Source organism: Manacus candei, unplaced genomic scaffold (genome assembly GCF_025592945.1).
Source record: "Manacus candei isolate 608988 ecotype Guabito, Panama unplaced genomic scaffold, ASM2559294v1 h1tg000084l, whole genome shotgun sequence".
NCBI lineage: Eukaryota > Metazoa > Chordata > Aves > Passeriformes > Pipridae > Manacus > Manacus candei.
Genome location: NW_026138132.1, coordinates 1,890,310 through 1,916,917, shown reverse-complemented (window position 1 = coordinate 1,916,917; position 26,608 = coordinate 1,890,310). Strand labels below are relative to the sequence as shown.

Genomic DNA, 26,608 nt, shown 5'->3' with positions numbered 1-26,608 from the left:
ACATCAGCTTCCCAAGCAGGGAAGGAGCTGGGATGGCAGCAGGAGCCACCTCCTGTCCCAGGCCCAGCATGGGGACCCCCAGGCAGGAGCCAGCCCGGTGTGGGAGCTGTGACCCACCCGGATGGATCCCGGAGCCCAGAGCTGCTCCCTGAAATCCCTGGGTGTGGAGGGAGCACCTCCCAAAAGCGCTGAGGAAGGAGCCGGGTGTGAAACAAGAGCTGGCACATCCCCTCCTCTTCCTCCTGGCAGCGGCAGGAGGGTTATTTACCCAGGGAAGGACGAGGAGCAGGAGCTGAGAGCTCTCCAAACCCACCCTGGAGCCGCCACTCTGCATGTGCCGACGTGCCAGAGGCTGGGAGACGCCGTCTGGGCACTGCCCCAACCCTGGAGAGGCTGGAAAAGCCCCCAAATCCTTCCTCCTGGAAGCACCCACGGGGTGCTCAGCACCCCAGGAGAAACACCCCCTTCACACCCCCCCCAAAAAACCACAGTGGAGCCCAGTGACTGTGTCAATTTTTATCTTTTTTTTTTCTTTTTTTTTCCTCCTTAAAGATGACTCCGATTTACATCGAGACAGTTCTAACAAATTCATTCCTTGTTTCACAAAAAAAAAAAAAAAAGAAATTATATTAAATAATTTCTGCCAATAAATAACATTTTCACCATTTTTTTTTCTCCTTTCAACAGAACTAAAAAAAAAAAAATAAAATAAAATAAAAGCAAGAAATAAAAATTAAAAATTAAAAAGGAGGCAGTCTCCAGGCAACGGGCGTATGATCCTTCAGCACTGAGAACCCCAAAATCACCATCACTGCACCCCCTGTGGGGCTTCAGGTCCTCCCTGGCCGAGGTTGGTGGGATCTGCATCCCACCCCAGCTCACCTGGCCAGGTGGGATCTGTGCCAGAGGCAGCCAGAGAGGTTCTCCCAATCCCAAAAATAAAATTAAGCCTGAACTCAACCCACCACCCGCCCCGTTGCCGACTCCCCTCCTTGGACATGCACCTTGCTAGAACATGCAAAAAAACCCAGGCTGTGGGGACGTGGGGGCTTCCCTGGATTTGGGGGCTCCCCCGGGGAGGTGGGGGCTCCCCCAAGGCCGGTGGGCTTCCCAGAATCCCGGTTGTCCAAGCTCCAGGTGGCAGCCGGGGAGGGGAAGGGACGGGCAGGAGCTCTGAGATGAGGGGTCTCGGGACGTGCACAGCTCTGAGGGGCCGGGTTTGGGGGAAGGGGAACAGGGGAATTTGGGGGGGTTTAGGGATTGTTTTTTGGTTTGCCGTGGTGGGGGAGTCAGGGCAGGGAATTCTGCTCCGAGGTTGTCATCACCCTCTTCCCCAGAAGAGGGGAGGGGGATCTCAGTGCTGGGGTAGGGAAAGCTCTGCGTTCCCACCGGGATGCCAGCACGGACAGGGGCTGTTAATTGAGGGGGTAATTAGCACCCAGAGCCCCATCGCTGCTCCTCACCCCCTCGGGAACTGGTTTTAAGGGAAGAGGGGACCTGGAAGTGTGGCATCCACATGTGCCAGCTGCCACACGGCTCCTGGGACAGGGAGGGGAACATCCTGCCCTTGGCCACCTTCTCCAGGGTCGGGACACTGGGAAGCTGCAGCCCCACGAGCCCCAGGGATGGAGGGGTGGCTCTGGATCCCCCAATCCACAAAGCACAAGGTCCACAGGGATTTCAGGGAGGAGGAACTGGTGATGCCAGAGCAGGAGAAGAGGGTTGGGGAGACAAACTGCCAGCAAAGCAAACCCCCCCCTCCGCGATGGGCCGGGCCCTGCTGACCCATCCCCTGTGCGGGGAGGGAGTGCCAGGCCCGGGGGGTCCCGCGGGGCCCCCATCCCAAAAAAATCTCCCGACTAAAACCTGCTGCTTGGGTGAGATCCCAGCCTGGGTCAGCACAACACGCCCGAACATGCACGGGCAGCACCGGGCACGGTCCGTGCTCTCGGATACCACACACGGGGCTCACGGCGATCAAAGGAGGCCCTTAAAGAACAAAGAATACTCACAGACAAAGGCAATTTGGCCCCAGGCCTCGGACGGGGGGGTGGGGGGAGGGAAGCTCGCTCCAAACACCTCTCTTTTTGCACTTTTTGCAAAGCGGTGGGCGTGTAAAAAAAACACGGGGGAGAGGGGGGGGGAAGAAAAAGAAAAAAAAGAGGGAAAAGTGGAGGCATGTGACTTGTGGAAACCCAGTGGTTCGCTCACAGAATCCTAAGGAGCCGCCGTGGAATTAAGTGAGGTGTGATCCTAAGACACAGCCTGAAAGCTTCCTGCAAAGTTGCTGTTTTCCTCTGGCGCTGGAATCACAAAGGGGAGACAGCAAAGATCCAGAGAAAGTGTTGGCAAAGATCCCTTGGGAGAGGCTCGAGCATGGGAAAAGGTGGGGAAGAAGGGAAAGCTGGCCAGGGGTTTGCTTCCTTGGCTCCGGGCAACGGACGCGGCTCCCGCGGCACCGGGAAGGGAAGAGACCAACGGGAATCCCACAAAACCCTTTTCCAAAGGAAAAAGGAACACATCTACACTCCAAAACCCCCAGCACCACACGGGGGGTGTCCCCTGGGAGCCCCTGGAGATCCCTCTCCAGCGCTGCACAAGCACCCTTCCAAAAATTCCCACCGGATCCGCCCGGTTCCATCTTCCAGCCTCCTGCCAAACCTGCCTCCCCTCCCTGCAGCCGAGGGAGGTGCTTCCAAAACTGGGGGGGTGCCTTGAAACCAGCACCAAGCCACATCTCCCAGAAACCAGCAGCATCCCCACACATCTTATCCCCAGTTCTTTTCCAGCTGCTGGGAAAGGCTGAGGTGCCCATGGCTCCTTTGGAGTCGGAGGAATAGCCACTGGCTAACGGTGGGTGATACCCCAAGTCAACCACAGTGAGTGGAAGATCCCCCAAAACACACCCTGGGGGACAGGGAGGTGACACTGAGGGGGCCCCACCCCAAACTGACCAGCAAGGGCCGATTCCAGAGCCAGGAACAGGGAATGTGCCGCGGGCTCAGCAGCCTGTGGTGGTGGGACAACAGGGGGTCTGTTATTCCCCAGGTTATAAATCACCCCCTTTTCCTTTAAAATTCAGGCCTGGCAGCTTTCCCAGAGATCATCAGACAGCAGAGATAATTCCTCTGCTCTGAATCAGAGCGATTCCCAAGGGAATTCTGCTGCATGGGCAGCAAAGTGGCTGCTCCGAGCTGGGACGGCCGGGGAAGAGCCACAACAAGGGGCAGCGCTTCCCCCACCTGCCTTCCCCTAATTTTTGTTTGGGATTCCACCGGAATAAAGCTGAATTCCTGAAGGAAAAGGTGCCATGATTGGTGTTAACACCCTGGAGTCCTTCAGAGCTAATCCTGGCTGTCACCTTGGAAAAGGGATGGATCTCAACAACGTGCCTTCCAGGGAATTGGTTGCTAAAGCAGCAGCTGCAGGTAGGCAAGGACTTGAAAGCAACAGGAAAATCTGGGAAGAAAACAGGTGTGAAAAGGAAAACCAACCCAACCCTGTCCTGAAGGGAAGGACCTGCTTTGGAAAGCTCAGGCCAACTCCGAATTGTCCCAAAGCAAACGACCCAAGTTGCCTGGTTTGACTGATTTTTTTTGTTTCTTTTAATCCCCCCCCCTCCCACCTCCACAGAGGTTTGGCCTCTCGGGGAAGGGGGGCAGCTGGACAGCACAACATTCCCGGGATGCACTAGCAGTTGGATTGGTTTCTAAATTAAAAAAAAAAAAAAAAAAAAAAGAAAAAAAAAAAAAAAGATGGACTCCTTTTATATATATTGAACATAAATTAAAAAAAAAAAGAAAAAAAAAATAATAATTACAAAAATGGTCGCCCTTCCTTTTACAGAACGGATGCGAACTTGGACTTATGGACGTGCCTCCGGGTGACGTTGGTTTCAACCCCCCCTCGCCCCCAGCCCACCCCCGATAATAAATAAATAAAACTCCTTAAGTTTTGGATCCTTTAGCGGTGCGGGTTCGGGCGCTGGCAGCGTTACTGGGATTTCTTCCCCGTGCCGTTCTTGTCCGCAGAGTTCGAGGTTACCAAGTTCACGGGCCCGTCCGAGTGCAGGGAATCCTTGCGCGGCGGCATCCGCTCGTTGATCCGGTCCAGCCCCCGCGCCTCCTCGAAGCTGCGGATCTTGTGCTGCGGGGAGAACCCACGGATGGCTGTGGGGAGAAGGGAGAAGGGAGGGCAGGGTGTTAGTGCCGGGCCGGGGATCGGCGGGAGGAGCCCTCTGAGCACACGCCAGACACGAACGGGACAGTCAGCGGGACAGAGAGCACCTGTGTGGATGCGGCGCCTGCCTGGATTTGGGATCCACATGGATGTTCTTGGGGGCGGGTTTGGGGGTTTGGAATTTGCTGGATCGCGGCAGCGAAGTCTGGGATTTGACCGCGGTGACTCGCTCCGCTCCCTCAGAGCTTCTCTTTTCATGGAGTCATGGAATGGTTTGGGTTGGGAGGGACCTTAAAATCACCCAGTTCCACCCCCCTGCCACGGGCAGGGACACCTTCCACTAGCCCAGGTTGCTCCAACCTGGCCTTGGACACTCCCAAGGATGGGGCAGCCACAGCTTCTCCAGGAATTCCATCCCAGCCCCTCCCCACCCTCAGAGGGAAGAATTCCTTCCCAACATCCCACCTGCCCTTTCCTAATGCAGCAGGAGGAATTTGAAGAACCAGACAAGTGCTCGCTGTCCCCAGAGAGTGAAATCTCAGGAAAGGTTCAAAGCTGAACAACACGACACTGAAAAAATAACAACACCAAAAAAAAAAAAGCCAAACCAAACCGACAGAACAAAGACACCACCACAAGGCTCTGAACTCCGACACAAACCACACACTGCAACACCAGGAGAGGGAACAGCTAATCCTTGGATCACAAAGGCAGAGCTCTTGCATGACCAGGAGACACACGGGCAGTTTTGGGAGGGATGGATCCCCCTCAGGGATTTCGTGTCCCTGTTCCATCACTGCAAGGCCGAGCACGTCCGTCCTCGCCGTGATGATCCGGCCCAAATGTGAAACTTCTTTGTGTTACACGTCATTTAAGGAAAAAGGGGGTTGTGCCAAATCTTTTCCAAGGACTTGGCTGCTTTACAAACAACTTCCCTTGGTAAGCAAAGTCTCTGCAGAGCTGCGTGGCCCCCATTCAGCATCGAGGAAAACACCCTCGGGGATCTGCCATTTCCACACTCCACAGGGAGAAACCTGCTCTCCACCTCGGCCCAGAAGGCAGGGGGTTGCATCAGCACCACGAAATCCTCTGTTTCCTAAAGGATTTGGACCGTGCTGGTAGCCTGAGAGATCAGATTACAGGACCCCAACCACCAGAGCACGAACCGCCCCGAGCAACAACCTCGCTGAGGCTCAAACAGCCTCGAACCAAACCACTGGGGATTTTTTTTTTTTTTTTAGCTCCCCAGCAGGGCCTTGTCCTTCCCCCCGCTTCTGGTGATGCAAGAGTGGAAAGAAAAAAAAAAAAAAAAAGCTTCTGTAGGGCCGATAAAGCTGTTTGGGGTCAGCGCACGCACACACGGAGATGCTTTGGGTCTCTCGGCGGGTTCTAGCCATACCTTCCCGTGCCTCTACCGCTTCTACTGTGGCTGCAATACAGAAGAACAGTGGCATGCAAAAATGAAGACAGGAAAAAAAAAAAAAAAAAACAAAACAAAAAAGAAACAAAAACAGAGTGACAGTGAGTGATCCGACATCATGGCTGCGACGCAGAGCCCACGCTCCCCCAGCCCCGGGGCTGCCAAACCACGGGCCAGGGGGAAGAGAAAAGAGGTGACAGCGGGTGGAGAGGAGGGTGGAAGGGAACTCCCTCGGGGTGCAGGGGGAGTGTCCCTTCCTCGCCACACAGATTGATCCGATGGAAGGACAGAGAAGCAGAGAGAGGGCTGCCTGCTGCGTGTGCCCCGGGGAGGACGGGGATAACCTCGGGCTGAGCCGTGGGTCTCACCCCCCTGCTCCCAGCTGGGTGCTCTGGCTGCCTGCAGGAGGTGAACTGTGTGGAATTCACCCACTGCCCTCACGGCTGTGGGAGGGGAGCGAGCTCGAGGGATGGGAAGATGTTTGGGAGCAGTGGGAAGCAGAGGGATAGACTGTTTTCCAGGGAAGGACAAGCAGCAGTCACTGGGCTGCTCCGCTCCCGATGCCTTGAGTTATAGGAAAAAATAAGGCTGATGCTTCAAACCCAGTTTGGCTTCAGCTCCACCTCCTAAAAGTGTTACCAAGCAACGAGGCACCACCGAGCTGAGCAAGGTCCCCTTTCCTAAATCTGCTGCAGCAACAGGCCAAGTTTTGGCAGGCCCTGCCTCAACATCTGGGAGGAGGCCCTTCCCTAGAACAGATTCTCTGGTTTTCAGCCTCAAAACACCACTTTGGCCCCAGTACAAAGGCCACACGGTCCTTGGGAGGCCACGGGGGAAGGATGGAGCTGTGGCTGAACAGCTTTGCCCTGGATTTGGTGACTTCATTCCATTGATTTTGCTAAGCCGTGCTGTGGAAAGCTGGGGGGAGGCTTGGGAGGGATGGGCCTCCCCCACTGCTACCTGCAGCCCTGTTTCTCCTTTTTTAGGGTGCAGAGGCACCCCTAAAGGGGGGCAGCCCCCTCTTCTCCTCGCTGAGCAGATGGGGCTCCCATAAATTCACCAGGAGGCTGCCGGGAGTGCGAAGGGACGTGCGAAATGGGGCGGGGTGGGAGAGAGGGCAGGATGGGGAAAAAGGGCTGGGAGAAGGGGACAGGATGGGGAAAAAGGGCTGGGAGAAAGGGGTAGGACAGGGAAATGGGGGTGAGAAGGGCAGGAGAAGCAGGGTGGTGCTGAGGGAAGCAGGGGGAGCCTGCAGCCATAGGAAGAGGCAGCGGGCAGGGCGGGTAAGGCAGAGCAAAGGCCCAGCTTGTTTGTTCTGTCCTGGGGAGATGCCTATTTTGGGGGTGAGGGGGAAGGTCCATGGTACCCCCCTGAGAACCCCCTGAGAGGGGAAGGGGCTGGAGAACGTCACAGCATCACCCTGTGCTGTCAGAGACAGGGACAAAGCTGCTGCAACAGCCACCTTCCCACTCAGGCTCTGTTCCCAGAACTGGGGCAACAGGACCACGATGGTTTCTATAAAACAAAAAAAAAAAAAGGGGTAAAAAAAAGAAGAAAAAATCCATCCTCCTCTTTGGGCAGAGAAATGCACGAGTTTGGGAGCGATGCTGCACCCTCCCTGGGAGCAGGCAGCAGTATTTACACGTTTCCTACTCGTGAACTATTTAATCCAGGCAGCCCCAGCCTCGTCCCTGAGTGAGCTGCAGGAAATCCCCGGTGCCCATGGGAAGGGGGAAGCTGGGGACATGCCAGCATTCAAAGGATAGCAGGAAAGGATTAAAACACTAGATTACAGGATTCCCTCTGGGGACACGTTACTGGGACAGCTCATTCCCTGACCATCAGCCAACCTCCCTCCCCGCCCTGTGAGTGGGAAGCCCATGGATCGGATCCCGCTCCCAGCACTCCACCAACACAGAGCTGCTGAGGGAGGGAGCACAGCGGAAAGAAACCTCCAAAACCAGATGAAAACCTGAGAGGAGTCTTAATATAAAACATCCAGGCCCGGATGGATCTCATTCCTTTGGCTAAGTCTTCCTGTGTTGGAGATTCGTGATTTGCCAGGGGCAGTTCTGGGGGGGTTGGGGGTGTGTTAACGAAGAACAAACAAGGTGTGTCACTGTCACATTCACACAGAGGCTGTCACACAGCAGCAGCAGCAGCGAGGTGAGGCAGAGGATGTGCACCATGCAGCATTAGGAGGGAAATAAAGGATAAAAAAATCCTTGCAGAAACATACAGTTAAGCAATGCACATGCTCTGGGCAGGGTGCTGTGGGGTTCCTTCCTCCGGGGTACACGGGGACTGTCTTGGCATCTCTCCACATCCCCACCTACACCTCTGCTCCTTCCTGCTTCGGAATCCTTCCTCCCCGTGGGCCTGAGCCATCCCTGGGATCCCCTGGCACCCTCCAGGCTGCCTGTGGGGGCTGGAAGGGGGGGTTTGGGGGCAGGTGGAGCAGAGCAGGGGGGGATCAGGGACACTCACCGGTCTGGAGGGTCTGCCTGCCCCCCGAGAGCACTCCCAGGGGCAGGGTACCTGTGGGGGTCAGGCCTTTGAGGGTCAGCACGCTCTCACTCTCTTCCCTGCAGGGAACAGCAACACAACAGCTCAGAGAGGGCAATGCAATGGTCACACTGGGCTGACCAAGCCTTGGGAATCATGGAATTATTAAGGCTGGGAAAGATGACTAAGATCAACAAGTCCAACCATCACCATCACCGTGTTTTCACCACTAACCCGTGTCCTCAAGTGCTACATCCACACGTCTGTCAAATCACATCCACACGTTTCCTTTAAATCCCACCAGGGATGGTGATTCCACCACTGCCCTGGGCAGGCTGTGCCAGGGCTGGACAGCCCTTCCCATGAAGAAATTTTCCCTGATATCCAACTAAACCTTCTCTGGCACAACTGAAGGCTTTTTCCTCCCATCCTGTGACTTGTTACCTGGGAGAGCAGCCTGACCCCCACCTCACTACAACCTCCTGAAAGTCAGAAACCACCACCTTGAGCCTCTTCCACATGCTCTGGAGGAAGTTTTGTGAGGTTTTCCCCTTCCTTCCTGACTGACTGACATTCCCCTGTCACCCAGCCCCCCAATTAAACCCAGTCCCCCAATTAAACCCAGTTCCCAACCCCTCCTTACCGAAGAACTGAGAACACACGTGCCATCTTCCCAATGGCTCTGATCTTATTCCTGATGATCTCCTTACGGACTGTTGTCCCACCTAAGGGAGAGAAAAGAGCAAAGAGCAGCACGTTGGAGGCTTCCTGCTTTCCCAGGGAACGCCAGCATGAAGCACCTGCCTGACTCCAGGAAAAGAAATCATGGTTTACAGATTCACAGCTACACTGGAGAGAGAACGGTGCTGGAGGATGGCATCAGGATGGCATCAGGATGGCAGTGAGAAGGGCAACACCAACGAGATGAGACACGGACTCGAGAGCTCTAGAGAGAGTAGAACCACCGAGGGACACGGATCTGGGGGGGTCTTTGTTGGAAGCTCACCGGGTGGGCTCACACTACACAGGATGTGACACAAATGACTCAGCCATGGAGACACAGTTTTGCAAGGCAGAGCACGGAGGGGTCTGATGGCTGATGGGCACTGCTGTGCCACGCAAGCATCAGCTTTGGCATCCAAGGAGCACAGGGAAGGGCTGGCCAGGGCCTTGCAGCTCTGCTCGGACCCCACACAAACACAAAGGTGAGAGAGGTGAACTCCCCTCCCGCTCCACGGACCCGACGGGAGAGAAAAAAGCATGGAGGGAACTGAAACCAAACCAAAAATCCAGGTGAAACGGGGGGAAACAAAATCCATCTCCTCTCAGCTGAGATTCCTCACATGGCCCAGTACACATCAGGACAGGAAAGCCAAACCCAGGTCTAACATGCACCATGGCTCAGCCATGCACTACGTGGCTGCATTCAGAATCAGGTAGAAACGTGACCCCGTTCCTCAGGCTCCTGGAGGAACGCAGAAGGGTTAAAAAACACATGGAGCTTATGTTAAAACTGAAAGGGGATGAAGAGCCTGCCCGACTAGTCAGCTCTGGAAATCCACTTCAAGGATCTGGTGGCACAGGCAGTGAAAATTAAGCTCGTAGCAAATTCTAGCTGGGTACCTTTCGGATAGCTTGAAATGTAGTGATCTTCAGGGAGAGGAGACACCAAGAAACAAGTAGATGAAGACAGAGATAGAAGAAACAAATTTAATTTTCATGGGAGGGAGGACAGAAAAAACAAATAAACAAAAAAAACCAAAACCAAACCAAAAAAAGCAAAAACGAAATGCAATGGGAGAAGCGGGTTAAGAGTCTCCAGCTGGGACCGAAGCAGCTCAGGGCCCCACTTCTCACTGCCCCCCACGGCTTCCTGAGGGACCCCCAGACTCCAAACTGCACGTCAGCTCAGCCACTGATTCGTCCCTTTCATGCACAGCTTAAAATCAAGGCCAAAAACTGCATTCTGGTTTTTGGGGAGGGGTGACGTGAGAAGCCGCTTTACACAGGAGCTCACTGCAACAGATGAGAAGATTGGGTGGATATTTTGGTGCAGAAAATTTTGAATTGGGGGAAAAAATAACCAGCAGCCTGTGTAAGGAGCAGGAAACCATTCCCAGAGTAGCTGGCAAGAAGTGTCTGTCGCAGTGAATGTCATTTAATTTCTCTGTGACTGAAGAGCAAACGAGGAAAAAAAAAAAATAAACGTTTCCTACCCAGAACTGCACAAGGTTTGGCCAAAAAGGAACTGGAGAGCTGGGCATCCAGCTATAAATCAAGTGCTGCTCAGGCATCAAACACCTTCCCCACCTTCCCCCCCTGCTGTCACCAGGTCCCCACAGTGATGTTTTACCTTCCAACGTCTCGTCCCCATCCGAGATCAGCTCGTCATCGGAGCAGATGTTGAGGATGTTAACGAGCATCTCGGTGACTGCAAGAGGCACAGACAGGGGGGGTCAGAGAGGCCTGGGGCACACCCTGGAGCACAGAGGGATCTGGAGGGCGAGCTGTGCCAGGGAATGGTTTTTTCAAGGTCGTTTATTCCCTGGAAGTGGGAGCCTGAAGACACTTTGAGCCGCAGCTGCTGGTACCTCGCAGCGGGACCAGAGCAGACGACACACGCTCCATCCTCTGCCAAGGAGGTGGATGCAGTCCAAGCACAGCACAGATGAACCAGACGTGGGCACTGAGGTGCCAACATTCCTGCAGAACAGCCTGAGCTCGCCCAAGGTCCCCCCTCCCCACCCCAACAGGCCACCTGGCTCTGGGAGTGCTGAATTTGAGGGCTTTGGGGGGGGGATTAGACCTTTGGTGCCTCAAAGTCAAAAAAATACCCCCATCCCCTTTGGCAGTTCAGAGCTTGAAGCCACAACTCCAAACACACAACACTGGGGTGGAATTTAAAGTCACCAGGAGATGTAAAAAAATCCTCTTTTGCTGGAAAGCTGAGGCAGAGTCTTGGGCATATTTTAAGCTGCCTCGCCCCCCTCCAGAACGAAATAAGCCTCTAACTGAAGTGAATCTTTCCTTTTCGGTGGGCCACAAGCCAACAGGAGTTTTTAATTCCTCTGTTGCAATCCCAGAGGAAGAGAAATGTCTCCAAATTCTGAGGTGGGGCTACACGACCCAAAATCAGCCCCATCAACAACGCAGAAAGAGCAAGAAAAGAGCGGCCTGTTGGTAAAAGGTCTTTAAAACAAGCATAAACAATGGTTTTCCCAAGAATTTAAACCAGGAATACCAAGATTTCCTTGAATTTGAACTGTTTTCCCAGTGCTACCTGGTATTAATGAGCTGCAACACTCTCCCAACATATATGGGACACATCTCTAACACTCAGGGAACTGTGACCAGTCACTGGGAACTCAGAAGAGAAATCCAAACCTCTCTTACCCTTTTCCCCTACGAAAGGCAAAGACCATGTGAAGACATCCATGAAGTTTGGAAGCCAGTAGGGATGAGGGGAACAGTTGAACTGCCTGATGTTCATGACGTTGTTTTCATATTTCAGTACAGCAGCTGGGAGAGAAAAAGCCAAGAGAACGCGTGTCCATGGGCACTGGGAATTTAAGAGCTGGAATAGTTTGGGTTGGAAGGGACCTTAAAATTCATCCAGTCCCACCCCCCTGCCATGGGCAGGGACACCTTCCACTAGCCCAGGTTGCTCCAACCTGGCCTTGGACACTTCCAGGGATGGGGCAGCCACAGCTTCTCTGGGAAACCTGTGCCAGGGCCTCCCCACCCTCCCAGGGAAGAATTCTTTCCCAATATCCAACCTAAATTTCCCCTCTTTCAGTCTGAACCCATTCCCCCTTGTCCTGTCACTCCATCCCTTGTCCCCAGTCCCTCTCCAGCTCTCCTGGAGCCCCTTCAGGTACTGCAAGGGGCTCTAAGCCCTCCCAGAGCCTTCTCTTCTCCAGGTGAACACCCCCAGCTCTCCCAGCCTTTGGAAGTTGTACCTGTGTTAATAAAAATTCATTATCAACATGAGGTTACACCTGTGTAGAATCAAACTACCAACACCCCAAAACAAGAAGGCTTAAAGAGCCATTTTTTAGTTTACTCATGTTGTTTCACTGAAGCTTGAAATCCTGAAGGGTCGGTGGAACAAAGCTGCTAAAACTGATGCAAAACACAGAGCCAAGATCCAAAGGGAAGGGTTTAAAAAACCCCAGAGCTGAGGAAAATCCCCTCATGATTTAGAGGCAGGGGGAAGTGGAAAGCTTGCCTACACTATCAGCTTCTCTTGGATGGCAGCATCCCACAAAAGGGCTCCGTTGTCCCGTGGCTGGGAATGAAAGCTTCATTCCAGGTTCTATGACTCGACAGCTAATTACCACAGTAACACATTAAGTCAGGGGACCGACCACTTCAGCCCAGCACACAAAGCTCTCTTTCATTTCGTGCCCAAGAATGCAACTGGAGGAGAGGGTTTTGTATCAAAAATAGTGTATTTTTGTATCCAAACCACTGGGGCAGCAGTGGCAGGGCAGGGATTGTCCCTCCCTGCTGGGCACTGGGGAGGCCCCTCGAGTGCTGTGGCCAGTTCTGGGCCCCTCAATTCAGGAAGGACATTGAGGAGCGTGTCCAGGGAAGGGAACAGAGCTGGGGAAGGGGCTGGAGCAGCAGGAGCAGCTGAGGGAGCTGGGGAGGCTCAGCCTGGAGAAAAGGAGGCTCATGGGGGATGTTACTGCTCCCTAAAACTCCCTGACAGGAGGGGGGAGCTCCCAGGGAAAAAGGGACAGGAGGAGAGGAAACGGTCTCAAGCTGTGCCAGGGGAGGGTCAGGTTGGACATCAGGAGGAATCTCCTCATGGAAAAGGCTGGTTAAACATTGGAATTGCCCAGGGAGGTTTGGAGTCCCCAGCCCTGGAGGTGTCCAAGGCAGGACTGGACACTCAGTGCTTTGGGCTGGTTGGGATGGTGGAGATCAGTCACAGGTTGGACTCTGTGACCTTGGAGGGCTTTTCCAACCTGAGATTCTGAGAGGGCAGAGTAGGAGAAGGATTCCCTGAGCCCCCCCCAAGAGCCCCTTACCCTTGTTGTTATAGACATCTAAGTAATTTGGTGCAGAGAAGATTGTGATTAGCGAGGGAAAGCCCGTCGTCTGGCTCTTCCTGTACATTCGGTACCTGGAAAAGAAAACAGGGCAGGTGCTTTAAAACCTGGCCAAGGAAAAGCCCAAACCTGCCCAGCTCCCAGGGGCTGCAGCACTTACCCAGCATCCTGGGCTTCGTGAGCTCGGATTACGGATAACAAACTATTGTTCTGCAAAAATTCACACACTGCAGGATAACTGGAAAACAAACAAAAAAGCAAGGGTAACTCAGCAGGTGTGGTCTTGGTTTCAGGGACCAGCCACTTGCAGAAACCACCTGGTTTCTGTCCAGTACTCCCCAAAAATGCCAGTATATGGCTGGAAAATTAATTGCAAAGGGTTCTGTTAAACAGACCCCCGGTGCCAAACCCTCCCTTACAAGTGGTCTGTCAGCACAAATGCTGCTTTCTTTTTTTTTTTTAGGCAGGAAAAGATAATTTCCTAGAGATCCTGCTACTGAAAGCCAGTCACAGGGCACCCTGCCAGCAAAAGGAGCATCTCTGCTGCCTCAGACCACAATTTCATAAAGTAAGTTACCTAAGGAGAGCTCAGTATTACAGGGGAAGGAAAAACAAACAGTAATTTGTGCATCAGAGCCAAGAGAAGAGTATTTCAGGCACACTGCAAGGTGCCACAGGGAGAACTGATTTTTTTTCAGTGCAAGGGGAGGCACAAAGTGCCCTCCAAAAGCCCTCTTACCTGTAGAAATAGGAGCAGCCCCGGACAGTGTTGTGGGCAAAATGCTCCAGCGTTTTCTCGTTGCCATAATCCTCCGAGGGATCAGACCAGAGCAGGTCACACATTGGACCAAAGGCTGGAGGCTCCTTAAACCTGTCTAACTGGAAAATGGACACAACATCAGGAGGCTGCTGGTGGGAGCTGTGGCAGGACACACACACACCCCCCTCCATCCCCTTGGAATGCTGGGCAGGAATCGAGCCATTACCTCCTCCCCTGTTGGAACTGGAAGCAATGGGATGGCCCCACGGAGATGACTTACTTTCCTAATGTCATCTAGACACGTGATTTCTGGAGACAGTCCTCCGTGGACACACAGGAATTGCTGGTTTAGGAGGGCAGCAAGAGGAAGACAGTCAAAGGTATCCATGCACGCGTCGTACACTCGCTCCGAGTACTTGATTCGACCTGGGAACAGGGATTAAATCCAGCTGTGATCAGCCAAAGTGCTGGGAAATAAATTCCAGGAGCCCAGTTCCTCAGGGGATATGGAAACTCTATGTTTATGGCTCACAACTCCAACTTTGCACCTGGGTATTAGTGAAAATACTGGCTTAGAAAACGTTTGTTGGATGCGAAGACAAAAAGGTTTTGCTGTAAATCTGGACTTGTTCAGGAATATTCATCTCCCTTCAAGGTGTTTCCTACAAGACCTGCACTGGGATCAACCCAGAAAAGAGACTGTTTCCACCTGACAGAAACTTGGGATGCACTTCCCTACACATCCCTGCTGCACCTCCAGGCTCATCCTATGCAGGTCACAGACAGGGAAATGCAGCAGCTGTCGGATTTGGCAGAGCAACACCACACACTCCTGAAGTCAGGAATTGCCTTTTCAGCTGGACACGGGTGCTGTGAGGCAGGATCTGCCCAGGATGCCCTCAGAGAAATGGATTTTCACAGTGGATCTTTCAGTGGTACAAGTGATGACAATCTCCACTGGTGCCTCATCCAGGCACAGGGGAAGAGGATTTTTTTCCCACACATTAAAACAGAGATGCCACATAAATGCTGCAGAAAACCCACCTTGAACCAAAACAATCCTAAAGGTAAATGATTCTCCCCAGTGCAAACAGGGAGGAGCAAACCCTTCCCTTGCTTCCAACTGGAATCACTGATCCCAGCTGCACAATCTGGACCTGGAAGACTCCTGGCAGTGATTATATGTTGCTGGGCCTGGAAGTCAGGGAGGGGAGGATGTGACTGGCTCCTCAAGGGGAGATGTGTTCCCATTTCCTCCTCTTTGCAACCAAAAGGCCACATCACAACCCTGGTGATTTGTAGGACTTATATATTGGGGTTTTTTGGGGTATTTTCTATAGCAGGGGCTGAAAGAGAAGAGCTGTGTAAACAGGAAAACAGACAACAGGTTTTTACAGCTCTGGATATTAATTTCATCTGGTGTTAATCTGATATTAATCTGATTATTAATCTGAGAGTAATCTGATTAATCTTGTTATTATATATACAGTTCTGATATTAATTTTTGTGCTCAGAGGCACGAAAATTAAGGCTCACACCTGCTTCCAGCACCTCTTTTTTTTAAATATATTTAAAAACATATTTTTAAAATGTATTGAATTCCTTCTCACGCTGCTGGTACTTACATTCCTGCTTGAAGGTGAAATATTCTGTGAGGTGCCTGCACTCGTGGTTCCCTCGAAGGAGGAACAACGTTTTGGGGTGATTTATCTTTAAACTCCATAAATACAGCACGCACTGCAAGAGAGGGGAAGGAGGAGATCAGCAAAAAAAAAAAGGCAGAAAAACCCTTTTCCAGGGCACTCGTCAGTGTGAGAGACTTCCCGAAGCGTTTCTGGGAAGACACCCAAAGTGGAACCTGGAGAGAAACCCAGCTCCGTACTGGGCAGTGGATCTTATCTTGGCCAAATGCAGCAGTGGGGGAAAAGCCACCCGGATTTCTCTCTATATTAGGGCCGACTTGGAGAAGTGACAAATGAGATTTTAGTTCACCCAAACCAGCTCGGGGCTGGGTTGGGGGCAGGTTTTGGGGGTTTTATTTCCCCTTCCAAAGCCCCACTTGCAGAGCAGCAAAGCCAAACCAGCTGTTTGCTCCAGATGTTCCAGCGGGATGGAGCAGCCCCTTGTCCATTAAACATGAAAAATTCAACTTTATCCCCCCCACTGATTTCCCCTCCCCACCCCACCCTCCTGCCTCGTCTCTCCGCTTACGCCACAGTCACGTGAAGTTCAAGTTCAAAACAGGAAAAGCTGAGCCAAAAAACAAGCTTAGCAAAGCTTTCTGCCTTTTCAAAAGGGCTCTCCACATCCCCCAGCTGAGCAGCACCACCTGTAAAACCACACTCTTTGAGCACAGCCTAAAGTCAGACTCAAACTGGGGGGGGTTTTGACCAGGAATGTTCCAGGCTGGTTTCCCAGAAAGCCTCAGGGAAGGGCTGGAAAGCAGGAGTGCTCACCCCTGTGTGCTCTGCATTGTCAGGCTGACAGGGAAACGGGCTGGCATCGCACACAGGGAATGTTATCCAACGGTCTGGAGAGCTGGAAGGACAATCCAGAATGACAGCAGCCCCAAGATCTGGATTAAAGTCTCTAATAGGAGCTTACCCTGGAGGCTGAGATGGTACAGAACCTGCACATGCCTGGGGGTGGGAACCACAAACTCTGTGAACAGTTTGACACTCTCAGATCTTGCTGATCTGGGGCACAGATCCCCGGGAACCAGCTGGAAACAACCTCCAGACCCCAAATAAACGGGTTTCCAGTCGGTTCCCAGTACACACAGCTCAGCCAGGATGGTGTTTAAGCACTGAACCTGCAAGGTAAGCTCTGCATTAGTCACTCCAGCTGATCCCAAAACCCAAGGAGCTGTAAAGCACCATCTGTGTCTCACTTGGAATTCAACCCCACATTAAAAACTTGATTAATTCTGAATTCTGCAAGCGAACAGGGCCAACACCGGTAGCAGAATCATGTTTTATTGCATCTGTTACCAGGAGGAATGCTCCCAACAAACCCATTTATAATTATTCTGGGATTTAAAGCTTTAACCTCCTGTGTTTGCAAGCTAAATGTCACTTCTCAGGGCTGGCAGGAGAACTTGGAAGTTGCTATAAATGAACCAAACGACTTGCTAACGACTGGAGGAAGAACCAGCCCTGGCACCCAAGCACAGCAGAGATACAGAGGAGGATTTGGGATGGAGGGAAGGCTGGCAACTTGCAGAAGAGGGGTTTTAAAAAGAACATTTGAAGGGTTTCCGAAGTGAAAAGGGATGGAATTTGACACCACAACTCTTCCTGGACACACACACACACACCACAAAGCAATGTTCCCTGGGGCTGCAGCCACTTCCCAGGGATGTGGGGGCTGCCAGGTACCACTGGGGCACAGAGGGAAGGACCTTCAAGAGTTCCCAAGGGGCTGGAATGAGGAATGAGGGAGGTTTCCACACTTGCATGCCTTGGATGCTTCCTGCATGGAACCCCTTCCACGGCCCTGAGCCCAGGAATTGATTAGTGCCTGTTCACAACGGCCCCAGGAGCGACTCCAGACACTTATTTGGCCTTAAATAAACTTTAATAAATCTACTTCTCTCCTTATTCAGCCTCTCAGCGTGAAGCCCAAAGCCAAGGGTTTCATCCACTTGGAAAGGGAAGGCTCAGCAGGCCCCAGGGAGGGAATTGCAGGAGGAATTGTGACCCCCCCAAAAAATGCAAGAGGGGCTGGTGCCAAACCTGCCCACAAGCCACACTGTAACCTCTCCCCCCATTCCCAAAATCTGGCATTTATCAGGAAGTTTTAAACATGGAGCCTCCCAGCTCTTCCCTGGATTGAATTCCCAGAGAAGCTGTGACTGCATCATCCCTGGAAGTGTCCAAGGCCAGGTTGGAGCAGCCTGGGCTAGTGGAAGGTGTCCCTGCTGATGGTAGGGGTGGAACTGGGTGATTTTAAGGTCCCTCCCAACCCAAACCATTCCAGGATCCTGTGATGATCCCAGCATGGAGAGAGCAGGGCACTGATCCACAGCACTGCTGTGGATCTGGGAGTAAAATCTCCACGTCAGATCAATCCTGGGGGAAGAGCAGAGGGAGAGCAGCCCTTTTCCACCCAGGAGCTGTCAAATCCATGGGCAGACACAGGGTCCAACAACCCCCCTTTGAGGGGTTCTTGGTTAACACAAAAAAAAATCCACCTTTTACCTCAGAAGGAGCTGCTGGGCTGGAATATAATCTCTTTTCCAGGTAAATACACTCCAATCCCAACTGGCACAAGCCGAGCCATTGAAAGGAGCAGTTGGATGTCCTTCCCCTTCCTCCCCGGGGGGTTGTGGGGCTCCTCCTGCCAGCACCACCACAAATCCCAGCAGCCCAACCCCACCTCCCCAGCATCCGGACCCGCTTCCCCGGAAAGGGCTCATCGTCACACCTTGGTTCCCTGTCAGAATTCCCGGGGCTGGAAGGGAGCCAGGGGCTGCTCCAGCACAGTGCTCTCCCTAAATCCTCTGCAGGATCCTTCCAAGAGCCACTTGCACTCATCCAGCAGAGCTCCTCCCCGGGATTTAACTGGGAATGACTCCTCTGCAGACCCAACGGCTCAGCTATTCCTGCAGCCTCCCCTCTTCCAGGAGAAACCACCTCCTCTGCTAATTCCAGCCCTGTTTTCGCGCCCTTGTTTCCCCAAAAGCCCTTCGTTACGTTGCTCCCAGCTGGGATAAACTCTCCCATTTCCACTCCTTCTCCACCACCTCTGTGAATCCAGGAGGCTGCAGTCCCTTGGGATCTGTGATTCCTTTGGCCCTCACACCGACTCCCAGCGCTGCCCAATTCCGTGGAATCTGTGAAGTCCCAACACAACCCCAGCGACTCCCCCTTTGTCCTGACCCCACTCCAAGGCTGATTCTCTCAGGGGGAAGCAGCGGCTCAGTCGTGTGACACTTTTCCTTTTCCCTGCTCAGCTGAATCCTGCAAGTTTTCCAGCGTTTGCTTCCCACTCTCCTGGTGGGATCTCGTTGCCTGCGACACACAATCGACTCTCCCTCTTGTTTCCCTGAGTGACAGCCCCAAGTGACATTAAAACTCCACTTCAGAAGGCAGAGTTCAGCCATTAACCCCATCACTGCCGCCAAAATGCCACTGGGTGAGGGTCCAGTGCTCAGTCCTCACACTGGGACACCACCTTCCTGCCCAAAATCACACTGGGAGTTACCAACGGGATTTTCACTCCATGCAGAGCTCGATTGGAGGGTAAATCCAGCACAGGAGATTTGACTTTGCTGTTTGAGCTGATTCTGAGTTGTATTTAACTAATTCTGGGCTGTATTTAGCTGATTCTGAGCTGCATTTGAACTGATTTTGAGCTGGATTTATCTGATTCCAAGCTGTATTTAACTGATTTCAAGCTGTATTTAATTGATTTTGAGCTGAATTTAACTGATTCTGAGCTGAATTTATCTGATTCCAGGCTGTATTTAACTGATTTCAAGCTGTATTTAATTGATTTTGAGCTGAATTTAACTGATTCTGAGCTGAATTTATCTGATTCCAGGCTGTATTTAACTGATTTCAAGCTGTATTTAATTGATCCCGAGTTGTATTTGAACTGATTCTAAGCTGAATTTGAACTGATTTTTGAGTTGGATTTAACTGATTCTGAGCTGCATTTTAACTGCTTTTGAGCTGAATTTAACTGATTCTGAGCTGCATTTTAACTGCTTTTGAGCTGAATTTAACTGATTCTGAGCTGCATTTTAACTGCTTTTGAGCTGAATTTAACTGATTCTGAGCTGAATTTAACTGATTTTGAGCTGAATTTGAACTGATTCTGAGCTGAATTTGAACTGATTGAGGGTGGTGTTTTTATTCTTTCTGAGTTGCAATTCTGAGGTTATTTAACTGATTCTGAGCTGTGTTTAATTGATTCCAAGCTGTATTTAAACTGATCCTGAGCTGTATTTTAACTGAGGCTCAATGCTTTTGGCTCCTTTAGTACCAAGCTCAGCTTTCTTTGTCACCTCTATACTGAAGTAGCCTCTGTCCACGTAGTCTCCCAGGAAGAGGTAGCGGGTGTTATTGGGTGATCCTCCAACTTCAAACAGCTTCATCAGGTCAAAAAACTGCCCGTGGATGTCACCACACACTGGGGGAGCAAGAACAGCACAGAAGAGGGACAGAATTACGTGCCAAGAAAAGAAAGGTCACAACAGCAACAAGGAGCCGAGCGCGGCGGCCTCGACCTCCGCCAGCAAAACCCTCTCTTCTGAGAGTTAAAACACAGCAAAAACCCATGTCAGCCCTGCTGGTGTTACCCCAGGTGGCCCTTTCTGGGCTCTCTGACCTGTGATGGGGGCCTCCACCTCGATCATGGTCTTCTCGTGCCTCAGGATGGCGGCGCCGTCGTTGATGATCTTCAGCGCCGCGTCCTCCTCCAGCCGCCCTTCCTTCACCAAGTGGCTCTTGAGGACGTCGAGCCTCGGCTTCCCATCCTCAAACACCTCCTTCAGGGTGAGCCGCTGCGTGGGAGGGAATGGGACAGCTGGAAAGGGAAGGCAAGGAAGTCAGCAACACGTCTCTTTTTTGCCTTTTTTTTTTTTTGGGGGGTGGTAAGAGGAATCGGGAGGGTTTTGCTTCCCAGTCTGGAGCAGACACTTGGAAACTGGATTCCCACCGAAATTATGCTCCCAAATCCTGAAAGGAGAAGAGCTGAGCTGCCAGAGCTTGGCTAAACACCCAGGCTGTATGCCATCAGCACCCGCTCCAGAGCTGCCTCCTAATTCCCAGGGGACAATAATCATCATAATGTTGCACTAAAACAGGTTTCATGCAAATATCAGCAAAACCAGGAAAACCAGGAGCCACCAATTCAGGCAGGAGGACCAACACACCCCCCAAAAAGCAGAAGTTGCTTTTACAGGTCTTTTCCAACCCCAGTAATTCCGTGATATGCCAGAGTATGTTGAATTTAACAGGACAGAGCTAGACAAATAACACAGGGAGGAACAGTGGTGCCATGCTTTTAAATGCAAATCCAGCAGCAATCTACCCCGAAACCCCTGAGGGAAAAGGAGGATGAGGCTGCACAAGGGATCCTTTAGAGCTGAACATCAATTTTCCAATCACAGGAGCTGCAGGAGCAGGAGAACAAGAGCTGATCTGATGAAAGGGGAGCCGGGGCCTGCAATAAGGTGGCCCCGCTTTCATGGGTCCCTCTGGAAGTTGTGCTCCCGTGTCCCACGTGCCTGGAATGCTCCAGAGCACACACAGAGCCTTCCCCACGGAGCTGCCAATTAAAGAGGGTCAAGCAAGACCTCCCTGAACCAACACAGGCTGGTCGAGGGGTTTTACTGCATTCAGAGCTCAGCCCTGCTCCAAAAGGAAAACACGGCCCCTCTGGATGTGGATTTTGCAGGATTTCACCTGTTTTCCCCCTCTGGATTGGTGTAAGGATGGCAGGAATCATGCAGTGGGAGGAGGTCAGGGAAGCTGCACAAATAGGATCAGGTGGAACGAGCAAAAGGAGCTGTGTGGAAATGTGGGTGCAGGGCTTGGAGTGAGGGAGGGTTTGGGACTCGCTGCCATTGAGATGCTGGAAAATAATTTGTCAGCACTTCTCCAAACAGTGGGGTTGTCCTGGAAGAGAATGGAGAAACAGGAACCATTCCCCTCCCATATTCCCCATCACTCCAGGCCCTCAAACACGGCCACCACCTCAGGAGCCACCCCAAAGAGTAAAAAGGCCCAGAAGTGGGGTCAGAGAGCTTAGAGGAGCTGGGATGTGACTCCAGGAGCAGTGCTGCCCATCCCACCATCCAGAGACCCACGAGAAGCTCTGGAACTGTGGCTTTGCCTTTTCCTGGTGGCCCCAGAGAGCGAAGTTATGCAAGATAAAATCTGAGGCTGCGCCAACGGGAGCAGCCAAGAACTTTTATGTAAGTTCCCTCCTTGGCTTTGCACGGCTCCACTCCCACAAGGAGCTGGGCAGGAGAAGGAACCAGCTTCTCCTCTGCTCTGCCCGTCTGCCAGCCAAGCTGCAGGGAGAGAATCCTGCTCTGGAGATGCCAGAGGAACAGCACCAGCCCTGGGATGCACACACACAGCTCCTTCTTCCTGCTAGGAGGCCTGGATATTTGGGAATGAGTTAAAACCGGGAATGAAATCCTGATCTCACAAAGAAGTCATGGAATCATGGAATGGTTTGGGTTGGGAGGGACCTTAAAGCCCACCCAGTGCCACCCCCTGCCATGGGCAGGGACACCTTCCACTAGCCCAGGTTGCTCCAACCTGGCCTCGGACACTTCCAGGGATCCAGAGGCAGCCACAGCTTCTCTGGGAATTCCATCCCAGCCCCTCACAGGGAAGAATTCCTTCCCAATATCCATCTAAATCTCCCCTCTCAGTTTGAACCCATTCCCCCTTGTCCTGTCCCTGCAATGCCACGGTTGTTCATGGAGTGCCCAAGCAGACCCAGCACGTTCAGCTCATCCTCAGAGTCAGCTCCCTCAAAATTAACAGAAATGACGGATAAAACACTCACAACATTCCAAGAACTAAACGCTGTGACCTCTGTGCCACCTTCCCTTTGCACACAAACCCGGGTGTTGCACCCAGTCCTGTTTAAACAGTGAGATCTGTAGGTCTGGGACGTGGAATTCTGCAAGGGCATCCAAACCCACTCCCAGGAAAAGGCAATTCCCGACCTCCTCACAGGACCACAAACAAAAGGACACGAGTGCAAGTGAAGTCTGAGGTGTGCAATGGATTGAAAGGTCAACTGTGCCCGAGGGACTTCAGGAAAATTAAGAGGATGGGGAGATCTTTGTTAGACTCCAGTGCGAGAGACTCCGTTTGCTGCCAAATTAAGACAGATTTTAAATGCCAGGCCAGGAGCAGGTGGGCATTTGAAGTGTTCTGAAAGCACATGGACAGTCAAGGATGGGAGAATTTGGGGGGAAAAAAAAGCTGCTTTTGTACCACCAACTCTACCAACCCAGAGCATCACTTGCCCCTCAGTGAAAGACGATGATATTCCCTCAGGGAAAACCACGTTGCTTTCCACATTTTTTTTTCTACATCTGTCCTTAAAATGTACTTAAAATCCAACTCCCATCAGGGCTGCCCGATCCCCACTGGCTCCAGACAGAGCCAGTGCCATGGAAGAGAAAACAGAGTGATCCACAAACGATTGTTTATACATCCCAGAGTCCCGGGGAGGCCGGGACGGAGCAGCCGAGGCGGATTCATTACTGAAAAAGGAGCAAGTGCTCTTTGCCTGGAGTGGCAGCCACGGCCAAACGCTGCTCCCCGGCCCTGGGAGGAGCAGGAGGTGCCCCCTCGAGCTCTAAAAAAAATCAGTTAGGATTAAACAGGCTCGGTAACAAACTCCAGAGAGATTTCCCTGGAGCTCCCGATGCCACCTGGGAGCGAACCCGAAGGGCGCTGGATGCAAAACCCCTCTCCCCTGGTCGCTCCTTGTTATTGGGCACAGGGTTAGAGAGGCACCTTGGAGAGGGAAAACAGCACATCTGGGGCAAAACCAGGGATATGGACACCAAGGGCTGCCAAAGGTAGAAACTCCCTCAGGGAAAACTCACCCAAAGCTCCCTGGAAAGGGAGGAAAAGCTGCCTCCTGTGCCGAGCTGGGCAGAGCACGAGCAGCAGGGCAGGGTTTTTTTTTTTTTCCCTCTTTCCCGATTTCCTAATAGCCCAAGGTTATTTTTATCCGGTGTTTCATTCCCATTCACACCTAACCTACATTCATCTGCTCAAAGCCCAGCCCGGGGCTCACACCGAGCTGGCTCAGGGGGAAATGATGTGGAGGAATTCAGCCAGGAAAAGGCCACAGCAACGCCATTTGTGCCCGGAGAAAGCCGGATTTTCGGGATCGTGCCGAGCTTTCGGAGCCGTTAATGGGAAATAAAACCTTGCAGGCAGGTGATGGATCCAGCCAAGCTGATTCCTGCTGCTCTGTCCAGGAGCCAGAGCAAAAGCAAGGACAAGGCTGGGCCTCGGCAGCTTCTCACGCTCAAACCTGATGTTAAAATCACAGATTTATGGGATCACCCAGGTTGGAAAAGTCCTCCAGGATCATCAAGTCCACCCTGTGCCCCATCCCCAACTCATCCCCCAGCCCAGAGCACTGAGTGCCACGTCCTGTCCTTCCTTGGACACCTCCAGGGGTGGGGACTCCACCACCTCCCTGGGTAGTTCCAATGCCTGACAGCCCTTTCCATGGAATAATCTTTATTCTCCTTGAAATGCTAAACAATCCAAATTTCTGGTCATTTAATATAAAATATATTTGCTTTAATAACCCCCACCCTGCTCTCCATGAGTTTTTCCCTCCCCTGAGGTGCCCCTCAGGGTAAGTTTTATGTGAGAACCTGCAAAACCAGGTTGTGTGCCTGATATCCCAAATTTTACCAAGCCTGGACCAAGCCCTGACAAATAATCTGTGTCATTTTTCAGGGCTGGCCCTGCCATGTCACAGAACTGCCCCTTCCAGCTACAGAAGTTCTGTGGGGGAAAAAAAAAATGAAGTGATATTTCACCTCCTGGAAAATTAATATTTCACTTGAGGAAATCAGTAACACCTCCCTTGTTCACGTAAAAATAACATTAACACCTCAGAAAAACCACCAAGTCAAGCAAACACCTTCTCATACAAAAGCAGCAAGAGCCAGACATTACTATTATAATTATTATTATATTATTATTGCCATATTTCTGTCTGTCTTCCCCCCAAATTTTTGCACTGTTCCAACCTTCCAAGGGCAGCAATTTTCCTTTCTTGCTCTGAGTAAGGAACCCCCAGATTTCAGGAGCTCCAAAAATTCACAAACAGAGGGGGAAAAAAAAGGCCAGAGTTTTATTTCTCAGCCCTGGAAGTGCTGCAGGATGACCATAAGATTTGGGATTATCAGACCTCCTGTGGGATGGCAGCTCCTTCAAACAGATGCAGTTTATAACGTCCCAGTTTTATCCAAAATTAGTCAGAGTTTTGCTGCTGGAGCCTAATCCAACCTCCCAGCATCCAACTGGTTCAGAGCTCGCTCTGCTCCTCACCTGGAGCCACACTCCTCTTTGTAGCCCAACCAGAATATCTCCTCACAATAACCCTAAAAATATCTGTATTGTAGGTGGAATTCTACCAGCTGAATGATTCCTTTTCAAAGGGGAGAGTCACAGCCATCCCAAAACCGAGGCAGCAAATCCGCCCGTACCTCAACAACTTCCTTCCAGTCATTCCAGGAGGAACACCCAGATTTTGAGGGTACGTTTTTGGGAGAGCCTGGCACGCCCCGGGGCTGAGCAGGAGCCAGGTGCATTTAAGGCTAAAAAAAGCAAGGGACAGTGCTGTGCATGGAAATGCAAATCCAAGCACGGTGTGTGCCAGCCGGGCCACGCTCAGGGCTCCCCCAGAAACACGGAATGCAACGCCCAGAGGCTTAAAAAACATGGGAATCAGAGCCCATCCTGGAATTTGGAGGGAGATATCACAGAATTGTGGAATCACACAATGGTTTGGGTTGGAAGGGACCTTAAAATCATCTCGTTCCACCCCCTGCCATGGGCAGGGACACCTTCCAGGGACACCAGGTTGCTCCAACCTGGCCTTGGACACTTCCAGGGGCTTCTCTGGGAAAACCACTCCAGTGCCTCACCACCCTCACAGGGAAAAAGATATAAATCCTAGCACTTCACAGCTCCACAGATCCCTAAAAACTTCGGGATAGAAGGTGATTATCCTTAAACTGGCAACCTGGACAGCGAACAGCGTTGTCAGGCCAGGAAAACACGAGGTGCCTTTGCCAAGGAGGATTCACCAGCAGAGCTGGGGCCGAGCTTTGCCAGGGCTGGCAAGCCCAGGGCCGGCGGTGACGGTCCCACGAGGTGGAGCTGGAACTCTGCTCCCTCTCCCTGCTCCTGGAGGAGCCCAGGGGAGATTAAAACCGGGAGTATTTAATTAGAACAGAGGCGACTTAAGCCCGTGAGCGCACACCGGGTGCCAGCTCCAGCCTGGGGAGCTGCCCACAGAGCCCTGCCCACAGAAAGCAGTTCCTCACAACGTGGATCCCGCCCCGGGAGGAATCCAAACCCACCCGGATCCGGGCCCACTGATGGTCCTGCTCCTGCCAGAGTTCCAAAGTGGATCAGAGATTGCCTCAAAAACGCTCCCGGCGGGCACTGAGCGTTCCAGGAGCAATGCAGGTGGCAAAGCCACTCCTCCTTACGAGGTCCTGCAAGTTTCCAGCCTGGATTTGTCTCCTAATGACCGGCACTGATGCGGATTTGCCCGGGATTGTCATTGAGACAATCTGTGCAGAGCCCAGTGCTCCCACAGGGACACGAGCTGGGGACAGGCCCCAGGGCCAACTCACCACTAGCAGTCAAGGAGAGCCCAAAACCCCCCACTTTCAGCCTGGAGAGCCCCAAACCCCTCAAATCCAGCCTGGAGAGCCCCAAACCCCTCAAATCCAGCCTGGAGAGCCCCAAACCCCTCAAATCCAGCCTGGAGAGCCCCAAACCCCTCAAATCCAGCCTGGAGAGCCCCAAATCCCTCAATTCCAGCCTGGAGAGCCCCAAACCCCCTAATTTCAGCCTGGAGAGCCCAAAACCTCTCAAATCCAGCCTGGAGAACCCCAAACCCCTCAATTCCAGCCTGGAGAGCCCAAAACCTCTCAATTCCAGCCTG

The 26,608-nt window shown here is 52.2% G+C and overlaps 1 protein-coding gene across 7 annotated transcripts in view; it reads right to left on the bottom strand.

The window, feature by feature from the left end:
- Nucleotides 1–501: 501 nt before the first annotated feature.
- The window catches only part of PPP3CC (protein phosphatase 3 catalytic subunit gamma), a 34,496-nt gene continuing 8,389 nt past the window's right edge, over nucleotides 502–26,608 (bottom strand). The window contains exons 2-15 of one of the 7 annotated variants that reach the window (XM_051811862.1): nucleotides 20,255–20,452; nucleotides 19,932–20,056; nucleotides 15,547–15,658; nucleotides 14,202–14,347; nucleotides 13,901–14,040; nucleotides 13,322–13,399; nucleotides 13,141–13,235; nucleotides 11,498–11,623; nucleotides 10,458–10,535; nucleotides 9,728–9,754; nucleotides 8,748–8,829; nucleotides 8,087–8,184; nucleotides 5,537–5,608; nucleotides 502–4,169 (exon numbers count right to left, since the gene is read on the bottom strand). In XM_051811862.1, the coding sequence (XP_051667822.1) occupies nucleotides 3,994–4,169; nucleotides 5,537–5,608; nucleotides 8,087–8,184; nucleotides 8,748–8,829; nucleotides 9,728–9,754; nucleotides 10,458–10,535; nucleotides 11,498–11,623; nucleotides 13,141–13,235; nucleotides 13,322–13,399; nucleotides 13,901–14,040; nucleotides 14,202–14,347; nucleotides 15,547–15,658; nucleotides 19,932–20,056; nucleotides 20,255–20,452 (1,553 nt within the window). In that variant the 3' untranslated portion in view covers nucleotides 502–3,993. Of the gene's footprint in view, nucleotides 4,170–5,536; nucleotides 5,609–8,086; nucleotides 8,185–8,747; nucleotides 8,830–9,727; nucleotides 9,755–10,457; nucleotides 10,536–11,497; nucleotides 11,624–13,140; nucleotides 13,236–13,321; nucleotides 13,400–13,900; nucleotides 14,041–14,201; nucleotides 14,348–15,546; nucleotides 15,659–16,525; nucleotides 17,774–19,931; nucleotides 20,057–20,254; nucleotides 20,453–26,608 lie in introns of those variants that run through there. The other 6 variants (XM_051811857.1, XM_051811859.1, XM_051811856.1 and 3 more) reach the window with 6 other exon arrangements.